General features: G+C 45.3%; 1 protein-coding gene across 1 annotated transcript; it reads right to left on the bottom strand.

The window, feature by feature from the left end:
• Nucleotides 1-239: 239 nt before the first annotated feature.
• On the bottom strand, nucleotides 240-10,485 carry LOC144952338 (uncharacterized). The gene is made up of 6 exons (XM_078882714.1): nucleotides 10,259-10,485; nucleotides 8,808-9,141; nucleotides 6,866-6,952; nucleotides 5,959-6,045; nucleotides 4,928-5,047; nucleotides 240-4,224 (listed from the first exon to the last, which is right to left on the bottom strand). The coding sequence occupies exons 2-6, from the start codon at nucleotides 9,133-9,135 to the stop codon at nucleotides 3,563-3,565; spliced, it is 1,284 nt and encodes a 427-aa protein (XP_078738840.1). The 5' UTR covers nucleotides 9,136-9,141; nucleotides 10,259-10,485; the 3' UTR covers nucleotides 240-3,562.
• Between the last annotated feature and the right edge of the window lie 1,223 nt (nucleotides 10,486-11,708).

Below are 11,708 nucleotides of genomic sequence, written 5' to 3'. Positions count from 1 at the left end.
CCAAACAACCACCGCCATGTATTGCTCGTTGGTTGAACTTACGACTCTCAGTGCGAACAGGCAACTGGACATTCGGAAAGGTTTGTTCGTATCTCTGAAAGTTTGTAAGTCGAAAGTTTGTAAGTAGAGGAGTCCTTGTAATTATCATGACATAATATATTCTTGCACACGGAATTTGATGCATTATACCATGAGATTTTAATCACTCAATCGTTACATACCTACTGGTACAGCTGCATACAACAAAGCCTGAGTAAAACTGGTCACGCAAAAACAACTCCCTGACATTAAGCATTCCGTCTCTTTATTGGCACTGAGATATTGGAGGCAGATAGATGCCAATTACCAAGCACCAAAAATACCTTGCAATATTGCAAATTTTTCAGTTTTTACGCAGAACTTTTTTTATACCGTTTTTGATCGCTTTTGAATATTTCCATTCACAGTGAAAATGTCATTCTATATTTAACGAAGATGACCATTCATTTTATATGTAGGTAAAATGTACATTTTCAGAGATAACAGGGGTCAACCTTTCAAAGAAGCCATTTTTTGTCTTCGACGAACGGATTTCGAGAGCCGCATCACACGCAGAGCTACTTGAACACATACATAGCAGGTATGCGGCAGATGGCAAACACATCCGACTTAAACAAAGTAGGTGATGGAATAAACAGTGTCCGTTTAGTTTTTCCCCCTCCAGAGTTATTCTTTAACAATATAATTTGACTATATTTTGTTGTTACCAAGACAGTAACATTGCGTCTATGGGAAAGTAGAATCCGATTTACGTGGTTTATAGGGACGCATTGTAATGTAATAGTGGGGACCGCCTGTCCTACACTGTATAGTGTAAAGAACCTAATACAGTGAATTCTAAGTAGAAAATAAGCTGCTGTCTGCAAAGGGGCAGCCAATGAGCCGCATGCTGCTCTAAAGTTGCAGGTTGCCGACACCTGGGCTATACTATCCGCCACCCGACAGAACCAATCTAATCAATGTATCACGTGGGAAAATATGCAAAAAAAATTGCAATTTTATAACGTTTCACTGGACATTACATTCAGCATTATCAGGTGGTAACAGCAGCTCTGCTCAACGCAAGAGCAGAACTTGCTAACACCTGATAATTCTGGACGTAATAACCAGTGAAAGGTCGTTTCCAATTGTCAAACTTTTGCTTGCCTTTCAACATTCCGGGTTGCTGAAAAAAATATTTGGCTTAATTTGCCTACGTGACAACTTGATTTGGTTGGTTGTTGGGTGGCGGATGGTATAGCTACAAATTTGATTATACTTACATGATCTACAGTAACTGAAAAGTAACTAATTATGAGATTACCACGTTTACATTTTAATATGGAAGCTATATTTTCCTTTTTGTGTAGCTTAATTTTCGGCATTACCTTGGTTAGTTTTCGTCTGTATTATTTTTACCAAGAAAATGTAACTTAATTAATAACGCACTTGCTAGAAAGTTCTGGGTTCACAATCGCAAGGTTGTGGGCAAAAATTCCAGTCAAGATCAACTCTTGTCTCATCACCATAATCATCAGCACCATCATCACCTCTACAAGACCGTAAAATCATCATCTTCATTGTCACCATCCTAATTCTCACCTCTCAAATATCAGTAGAATCAGCAGCACTTAATCAGTCTGCACCACTGGGCACAGGCAAAGGCAACATCAGCTTCGGTGTTAAGGAGAGATGGGACTGACTGTAACTTGGAACTTTTGAGTATGGATGTTATATCGTGGATGCTTTAAGAATGGACGGAGCCTGGCCAAAGCAATATGTAATCTTTGACTGGACCTCACCTGAACAATGTGCGACTATTACCACTCCGTGGGAAGTCACTTGTGGATCTTATTTTGCTACGCAAAGCCAGAGTCTTACAAAAGGAACATGCAATTTCCAGCACTGCCTCTGAACCATGAGTGAAGACAAGCAATGCCCATTGGTCAAACGAGGCACGAAATCCGACTACTGTCATGTTGTGAAAAAAACATGCCAAAGAAATCCAGTTGTCAGCTGTTATCTGGAAGTTACATATCAAGACTATATACTCGAGTCTGCCTGTCTTACATGAATTTCAACCTTTGTGAATGAAAAAATTGATTTGAAAATCAGTGACGCGACTTCCAGGCTTTGACATGCCTTTAGTGATATCACTGTGGCATAACTGTCACACCTTTTAATACATCCATGTCGCAATGCACGGTGCATTGTGGGAGCTGGCTCTACTGAATCAATGTAAGTTGGTATACTCTTTGGTTCTTTAGGTAAAGTCACGTAGGTAGAAAAAAATAATAGATCACGACGTTTCGATCGCAACACAAGCAATCGTCATCAGGTGGGACAACCACAGCAAGAAAAAACTGCTAAGTAGGCAAGAGCTCTAACGTGGCACGAGGTTATATAGGTCTCGGCAGTAGGGGGGGGAGAGAGGGGGCGGGGGAAGAGAGGGGGCGGGGGAAGAGAGGGGGCGGGGGGAGAGAGGGGGCGGGGGGAGAGAGGGGGCGGGGCAGAAAGTGGACCCCGCAGCAGCACCCGGGTCACTGGAGTAAAGTGGACCACCGCGGCAGCACTAGATCACGATCGAAACGTTGTCATCTATTATTTTTTCTACCTACGTGACTTTACCGAAAGAACCAAAGAGTAGGGATTCCTGCAGTCATGAAAGCTTCAAATCAAAATTTAAGTTGGTATATGCACGCGCCAGTAAACTTCAAACCCGCAATAGTGGCGCCCGACAATGTCAGGCGTTGAATTCACAGCTTTTTGCACACGGGGGCATGTCATTTAGATCACTGTATCACCGTGGGTCAATGTTATTTTGTCAACAGCATAAAGTAGCAACCAAGCACATGTTTAATTTGTTTTACTGCATCATTAATCACACGATCTGTGTTCAATAGGTCCATCGTGCTCGTGCTTCTTCTTCTGTCATGAATTCCTGCAGACGAGCAGACTTATTGTAGGGGAGCAGCAACTTGTCAAAGGTTCATGTCATAATTGTTTAGCCAATCCAGGGCCTCTGGGGTGAGGTTGTAGATGGCTTCTATAACTCCTCCATTTTGAGGGTCCTTTGTGTTCTCTGGAAAATGTGAGCACCAATGGCGTCCGCTGTGACTCCTGGGGTTTGGGAAGCTGTTGATTTTGCAGTACCAAGAGTGCGGAGCAGGTTCCAGGCCTTGCGGCTGGAATCTGTGAAGTCCAGGCCCTCTGCTGTACCATACCGCTGTTGGCGTCTCGCCTCATTTAATAAGTCAAGCAGAGCTTGATCATTGTTCTGCTCGTACTGCTTTAAAATTGGTACTTTCTTTGGTGCAACACGGAATGTAACACTTCCGGTAACCCCGTGGGATGTGTTGTTATGATGCGGTCTTGTACAGTTCATGGGTAGTGCTGGAATACGGCATACTGTCCATTTGGGCTTCCAGACAGCGGAATAACGGAAACCTGTATGCCAATTGCTGGCTCATTGGAAAGTGCTTAAGCACTCTACGTGTGGCACGCACTGGGAGTCCGTTATTGTCGAAACTCCCAAAGCAGAGGTCTAGAGTGTACGATCGCCGTACTGGCGCTGCGCCATCGTCTGCAGCGGCGGTGGCACCGTCGTTGGTAGCTGTTGCATCATGTATATGCGGTCGTGCGTACGCTGGTGCCTCTTCCAGCTGGAGCGGTGCGTGAATCCACGGCCGCACACATCGCATCGGTGCGGGCGCTCGCCGGTGTGGGTCCGACGGTGCACCTTGAGGTTCGAGTGCAGCGAAAAGGCACGGCCGCACACGTCACAGCCGTAGGGTCGTTCGCCCGTGTGCGTGCGCATGTGGAACACCAGCGCCTCGGAACGCGAGAAGCGCCGGCCACACTGCGCGCATTCGAAGCGCCGTCCCCCGCCCCTGCCGGCTCCGACACCGCCAATGCCAACGCCACCACCAACGCCGATAATTGCACCGCCGGGCTCACGGCTGCGTCGTCTAGTGGCTGCGGTGATGACGGCGGCGCGCCAGCTGGCGGGGAGCCGTGGGCTTGCGGTGGTGCTAGTTGCGGCACAATCGGTGTTAACCCGGTCTTCGCCCATCACCTGATGCTGCTGTTCCTGCTGCTGTTGTCGCCATTGCCGGTCTAATTGGTTGGGATGAGGCACAAGCGATTCTGCTGGTGTGTGTCTGTCATCCTTGACATAGCCTGGGGGGGTTTTGTCCAAAAGTTTACCTAGAGGAGAAGGTGACAGGGCCAGTGTTAATTATCCTGACTTTAAAGCCGTAAACTGAAAAGCACGAGCATAGACATGTTTATATGTTTACGCTACTCACAAGACATAGAACCATCGCTGAAAATAAATTACACCGATCATGATACAGTGATACCTGAAATATATACAAGTTACCTGTTTGGATTATAGGTTTTTATATTCTGCGTAGGAGGTTGTCATGCACATTCTGCCTTTTTATGGGCCACAGGAGAGTAAAGACAGGTTGAGTGCACGTAGAAACGATTCATTGATTTTCCTCCACCCATGTTGAGGACTCGGTCAGCATTAATTTGTTGAACCACTGTACTGCAGGTCAAATTTCTTCCCTCTTTGCTTCTTTCCTCACACTGCTCGATTTTGAAATTCCATCCCACCATCTCTATTACCAAGTTCTTCTAGCCTTGCTCAATTCAAGAACCATATTAACTCTAATCTTTTATACCTTCAATAGTGCTGTTTGTTGCTGGTCGTTTGTCATTTTGGACCTGTGATTATCAAACATGGTTTTAAAATAAACTCACAGAGACACACAGGCTCTGTTACGATGTGGCCACTGGCCCATTTGTACAAAGGTTATGAAAACATGTTGGCCCTGATATGGTTGTGGCTTTGCTGGATCGAGCGCAATCTTGAATTATATTTATAGATAAATCTGGCCCTTGCCTGCAAGCTGGGATCCCCTGTTTGCTGCTGTCCCTGCTGCCACTGAGTGGTGGGCCTCCGTCTCCTCCCAGCGCAGGCGGCCGCTCCCCTCACCTCCCAGTACTTCCCTCGACTCCTCCCCTGAGACGCGGGCAGAGACAACAACTGAGACAACGGCACCCGCTGTCCCCGAACTCCCACTCCCGACCTTTGACATCAACATCCCCGTTCACCACCAAGAATGTAAAGTTAAATAAAGTAAAGGGGCAGCCCTCCAAACTACTTGACCACTGCCAGCAGACAGCTCCTCCAGAAGGGATATTGACCTACTTTTCCACAATGGCCAAATGTCTTATGCTTTCGCCCACCATACACAACCTGCTGATCGACTGTTGTGTAACCATTTACACCACTGCATAGCTTTGGGTTGAAACTGATGAGCTCTGATTGCAAGTCAAGTGCAGAACACTACACAAGGGCAGAATGCACCAAGAATGCATGTTTGCTCAAACATACAGGGTGGTTCCCCTTTGGTGCTTGTTTGACCCAAATTTCTCTTCAAATGGTGAGAAGATATCTCGATGGACTCACATGTATATATGTATAAAAGCAGTTGTCAATATGCTGCAGCATGAGGACCTTTATCACAGGTAAGCTGGTGCCTTAGAGATCAGAGTATTGAGTTGGCACTGTCAAGATCCTGGATTCCAATTTGGGTTTCGGCCACCCATGATTAATCAGCCACACATTATCACACACACTTTAGTCACTTCTGTCAATGCATGAGGACATACAAGCGTGGTGACATTAGGAACAAAAGTTTTTCCAGGTTGAAAATAGTTTGTTCCAGAACCAAATTAGTGTGGCTAAGATGCTTATAGTGACAATCAATATTGTTTTTGGTTTATTTAAAAGTGTTAGGCCTTGGGCCGCATAAACTTAAGTTACGGGCTGGGTCGTAGGTTCCTCATCCCTTACTCAAATGAAGACTTAAGATAAACACCGAAACTCTGCACGCATGCTTGTTAACAAACACATATATAAAACAGTACCTTCAAACGTCTCCAGTTTGATGTTGTGAGCCACGCCATTGGGGCTGTTCCCGTCAACAGCTATGGTTGGGGTCTGCCGAGGTTCCTCTGCCAAAAATCACGACAGTGAAAACACACTTAGCCCATCGGGAATCCAGAGACCGATCAAAAAAAGAAAAGTTGATTCCTGGATTCTCATGAGTGGATGGCCTCAGCCTGGTCACCAATGAGAAAAAAACATCCCAGAACATTGGTTTACGAGGTGGCTCAGAGGTCAGAGTGCCAAGCTGGCATTGCTGACATCCTGGGTTCGAATTCAATTCTCAGACTGCTGTGATTAAACTGAGTTCTCGTGTTTAGTTAGTTGATGGTTCCAGCTGGGTTACCAATAACTGCACAATACACCCACAAAATTCAAATTTTTTTTTCATATTATTTGACTAAATTCTGGCTTTGAGAATTGAAATATCCTTTTGTGTATCATGCGATGAACGTTACTCTCTGCAGCAGGGCACGTGAGTGTTGAACACTAATACGTTGGCCAGAGGTCACTTGAAGGGATGATAGAGGTAGCTCTGTGATTTCCGCTTCTGTGGGCCATTCTCTAACAAGGGTTGTACTTCTCTGTGAGAATAAGGGAGAAATGTTCATAAAATGCCACGGAGTCAGACATACTCAGACGACCTAACGTTTTAATCCATGCTGGGATGGTGATGGTGAATTCAGTTTTGTATATGTGTCAAACTATTGGATTATTCCACAAGCATTTTGTTTCTTAACCTACAATTACCTTCCAAATTACACTATGTACAAATAGGAATGTACGAGTAGGATGATTACTAAATTATCACTGCGAAGTCTGCTACATGTGGTATTGCCCGTCTGGTCAAAATGTAAGAAAATGTACAAATATTCTGTTGCGCCATACCGGACAGGTGATTGTAGTAGTGTTCACCATAGTCTTCCATTTGTGTTGGCGAGCGGTGTTCAGCGTTGGCAAACACTGTGGTGGCATCTAAAGCAATAACACAAAATCCATTTGAACATTAGACGCGCAATGGATTCTGAAAACAGATTCTTATGCTCATGGGGTAAAGCGTGGGTTGTACTCCCACTTCTTCAAAGACATCCATTTGCCCAGCGGGTAACATAGACCAAACACCCCCAAGCAGGAATCTCTAGGAGTTCACTCTGGTGAAGGCCTGTCCACCAGCAATGGTCTGAGCAATCGCAGGCCAGCACCTTGAGTCCTTCACCTTATGCTCATGATATATCTATCCATCTGTGTGTAATAATTGACCATTTTAGATCCAGATATATTTATACAGTACTGTACCACGATACTGTACATTCTACTAATTTATACCAGTATGATACACACACTGAAAGTTGTGACTCTGAACTGTGACAACTGAGGGGTATCCAGGAAACAAAACCCACAAAATCTTGTTTTTCAGAAAATAGTTTTTTGTTGAGTTGGTAAATAAACTGGATGAACAAAAAATTTAAATTCATTCTCCAGCCATCTGTGGAAGGATTACACAATGAAAAGTGGATTGTAATGTGCTCCAACGAAGATAGGATGGGTTATATTTAATACATTTTCAAGAGGGTCACATGACACTTGATGGTATGTATCTGACACTCGTCAGATATTTACCACTCACCTCACACTCACTACTTATTTCTCGCCAATTCATACAATATAGTGGGAAACCTATTATGTATTTTCCCAGTGTCATTGACAAATGTGTTGAGTTTTTGGATATGAAAGAGGATAAATAATACACCAAGTAACGTTAACTAATGTACTAATTAAACTAAATAAGCATTTGTGATTCAACTGCTCGCCCACCTACTCCAATGGCACACACCTATGAATTTCATGATTTTAAAATCAGGTGTATGGGGGAATCATTGCAAATGGTAGAGTGGAAGAGAAGTGCTGGGGCCAATAAGCCAAATTTATCAGCCCAAAAGTCAAATCTTTTAATCATTTTTCATAAACTCCATATCATGACCTTTCATATGACACCTCATTCTGTGAAATTTGTGGAGTGGCCTTGGAGTTCTTAGAAAAAGATACATACAGATTATCCACTTAATTTCGAGGATATTGCTCACAGTGCACCAACCCGTATTCGATAATGGCCAATTGATTCAAATATTACAGGTCTGCCTCTGAGATCCCTTCAGGTGACCTCTTATCCACATTTTCCCACATTAACTGTTACAGTGAGAAAACTTGATGGAATGGCAGTATAACTAATACATTGGCATGTTTTTAAAGCAAAAGCCAACATTTTTTATTATTTGGTATAAACATTGGTGACGAGGCTCAGACCCATCAGCATGTGAAACTTGAGAATCCAGTTTTTCATTGCGTATGACTAAAATAAAAATTCGACACCAGGATCTCTGCAATGCCGGCTTGATTTTCAATGCTCAAAAGAGTGTTGGGTGATGCTCATCTGAAACGCACCTTGATCTAAAGTTTAGTCCGAATTAGGTAATCTTCATGAGAGTTAAAATGCCACTGCGTTCCAGACAGAAACAAGACAAAATCTAACGCCTGGTCTGTGTGGACACTGTTGGTGCTTACTCACCATAGCCCGAGTACTCATCCTTCACGCTTGCCGTGCCCTCCTCCTCATCGGCCACCCTGTTATCAGATGCGAGTCCCTCCGGGTCTGGCGGGGAGTCCCCAGAAAAGACCCGTCCATCTCCATTCCCACTGCCATCACCGCAGCCACCGCCACCATCACCACCACTACCACCTCCCAGCCTCCGCATGGACAGCAGCAGCTCCCGGCTCAAACCGCTGAGCAACGCGAGCAGCACTTCCACCAGCCCTCCCAGCGTCACGTCACCAGGGGAGGAGGCGGCCGCGTCGTCGTCCCAGCGTGGTGTCCCGGAGTCGTCGTGGGGCTCGGTGCCCTGCAGGGCCTTCACCACCTGCCGCAGCACGGCGTAGAAGCCGAAGGGCAGGCGGTCGCGCGCCGCGGCCAGGAGCTCGGCACGCACGAGGCCATCCCTGACACAGGCGCGCAGGACCCCGTAGTCCCGGATTCCCAGCTCGGAGTCCATGGCCCGGGCCACCTCTGCGTTCACGCCCTGCGTCTCCAGCCACGCCGGGAAGTCCCCGCTCGGCTCCAGGATGGAGGCGATGGCTGGGACGGATGCCACCGCGCACGCCATTCCTCACTGTGAGAACAGTATCAAATGGTTAATTTTAGGTGATGGGTGGTGGATGTTTTGAAATTTTCTCTCAAATGTGTTTGGGTTGTACCACGTGTACTTTGGCATATCTGATATTTCGCTCCACATTTTGGGAGCCTCTGCAGGAACTACATTTATCTGCTCAGCTCCCAGTGCTTGGAGCAAAACGTCGGACATTACGCTAAACAACATGCAATACAATTCGAAAATAACTGAGCTCTAGAGCTCAAATTTAACGAAACATTGTCAGACTTTGCTCTCTATTAACTTGACAGCTGATAGTTTGTTTGCCGACCTTTATATATCCACTGCTGGTTGAAGGCCTCCCTATGCCTTCGGTCTAGAGGATGGTTAACCATATTGTCACGATGGTCATTGCAACTCAGGACTGGGTCAGGTATGAATCACTGATGTTAGCCGTGGCCTGGAATCAAACTCAGGTTGTCAGGTTCATAATGCAGTGTGCTAAACCGCTGTGCCACAATTCAAACCCAAGTACACAAAGTATACTAATTCATATTTGGGATATTTCGCCCATTTCATATTTTAATGTGTTGTGTGTATTCGATGTTTCGTGTGGTAAGCAAGGGTTACAGCAATACAACAGAACACACCTCAAATATTGCTAATATTTCACTATAACCTGTATGAACACCTACATGCACAGCCCTTTTGTCAATTCATTGCTGGATGAAAACCTCCCCACTCAATGCAGGTCGTGCGGGTGATTTGACCATACTTCACCACCCTGGTTATTGCGGATTGAAGACTGGCAGCATAGTACAATGCAATGACGTGTTGGTGCACTGAACTCTGCAGTGTCGTCTATAGTACAATCTATAGCACAGTACAGTCTGTAGTAAAATATATAACACAGTGTACGCCAGTGTAATCTCAAGCACACGTGTAGTCAACAGTGTAATATACATCACAGAGGAGTCTATAGTGTAATCAATAGCACGGTATAGTCCATTGCACTCTGCAACGGAGTGTGGTCTGTCGTATAATCTATATCCCAGTGTAAAATGCACATTAACAACATGGTGAGGGATGCCCAAATATTATATATTTTAAAAAAACGCGGCGTAGGCAACAAGCTAACCGAGTGTATGTCGCGACCAGGCCTCTCTCTTCGGCTGTCAAAAGTCTTCCAGCCGCTCAACGAGGCGACGAGGAGACGGTGGTGGTGGTGAAGACGGACGAGTGAGGTAGGTGTAGGAGAGTGGAGAGGGGGGGAGGACGACGAGGAGGTGGACGAGACGAAGAGGGGAGAGCAGCAGCGAGGTGGAGACGGAGGGTCCGTCCGCGCTGTGTTGGCCCCCGTGCGAGTGACCCCCAAACCACCCCCCTCACCCTCTAAGGGACCGCGGCGATGTGACGCATCGTGGGCAGGCGGAGTTATTGTTGATTTGTTTTAAGTGGAGGGAATCCGATGAGCTAAAAAGTGCTTTTCCACACCGCCGCACACACGTGGTCAGAACGTGACGACGACAAACAATACAAAGCACGCAATGGGAGTGCTAAGTATGGGAAAGTTAAACGTAAAATGCATAGACAGTAGTTATACAACAGTTTCATTTACTGTATTTGATATAGCCCTGTGAGCCATTCGGCTCTTGAATCGGGTGCAACCGCAACAAACAAAACACAAAAACATGAACAAGAAAACATATTAAACTGACTGCGCAAACAGAAAATCCAGGAAAAAACAGCTAAAATCTTCCAGAAAAAGCGCTGTACACCAACGCTGTGTGCAAAAATCCCAGTGGGATGCAAGTCAAACAACAACAACCACTAGATTAAAGCCATCAGTCTAACTCCGTACTACAACAAACAGGCATGGCCAATCCAAAAAACTTTTCGAAATCACCAAAATAAAGCCATAAAAGCAATGTAACAGTGATCATAGGAACTGTGACCGAAATTTCACAATAAACGACATAAACAACATGTACCACCAAACCCTGTAGCCATAGCTGGCTGCATGAGTCACTCCACAACAGCAGAAGCATCACTAGGAGTATCAAAAATTTGCAATGCACCTTTAAAGATCAGCACACTAAAGCAAAACACAAGATCATACTTTGCACCGGTCATCCAGAGCGAAACATTTGATTTTAGGCCACTGAATAGCACTGGCAGCTAGGGGTGTACAACTCCTCTAGAGCAGTTTTGAGTAAAGATCTCACAGGTAGTGATTCAAGTTGCAGTTTATTGGCAATAGCATTCCAGACCCTGGGGACATCAATAGCAAAGGCCCTTCCTCCAGTATTTGTACGGCAATAAGGAATGTGAAGGAATGTGGTCAATGAGAGAAGACCTTAGGTCACATTTGTTCTTCGAAACAGAGAGGAGGTCCAGCAGGTAGTCTGCAGATTTTTTTGTAAGCACAACGTGAATAAATACGATCTGGTGCACAAGCCGTCGAACATTAAAAGATGTTAAGTTTGACCCAATGTAGAGATCACAGTGGTGAGTCCTATATGGGCAGTTCAATGCAAATCTTGAAGCCGAGTGATAAATTGAGTCAAACTTCTTCAGTACAGTGCTTG

Source organism: Lampetra fluviatilis, chromosome 3 (genome assembly GCF_964198595.1).
Source record: "Lampetra fluviatilis chromosome 3, kcLamFluv1.1, whole genome shotgun sequence".
Taxonomy (NCBI): Eukaryota; Metazoa; Chordata; class Hyperoartia; order Petromyzontiformes; family Petromyzontidae; genus Lampetra; species Lampetra fluviatilis.
This window is presented reverse-complemented; position numbering and strand designations above follow the sequence as displayed.

What these genes read in the sequence shown, in the direction of transcription:
- LOC144952338 (XM_078882714.1), bottom strand. Translation starts at nt 9,135, where the DNA reads ATGGCGTGCGCGGTGGCATCCGTCCCAGCCATCGCCTCCATCCTGGAG. An exon ending in CGCGGCCGCCTCCTCCCCTG is followed by an intron (nt 6,953 to 8,807) that starts GTGACGTGACGC and finishes TTATTGCTTTAG; the next exon opens with ATGCCACCACAGTGTTTGCC. An exon ending in CAAACTGGAGACGTTTGAAG is followed by an intron (nt 5,048 to 5,958) that starts GTACTGTTTTAT and finishes CCCGCGTCTCAG; the next exon opens with GGGAGGAGTCGAGGGAAGTA.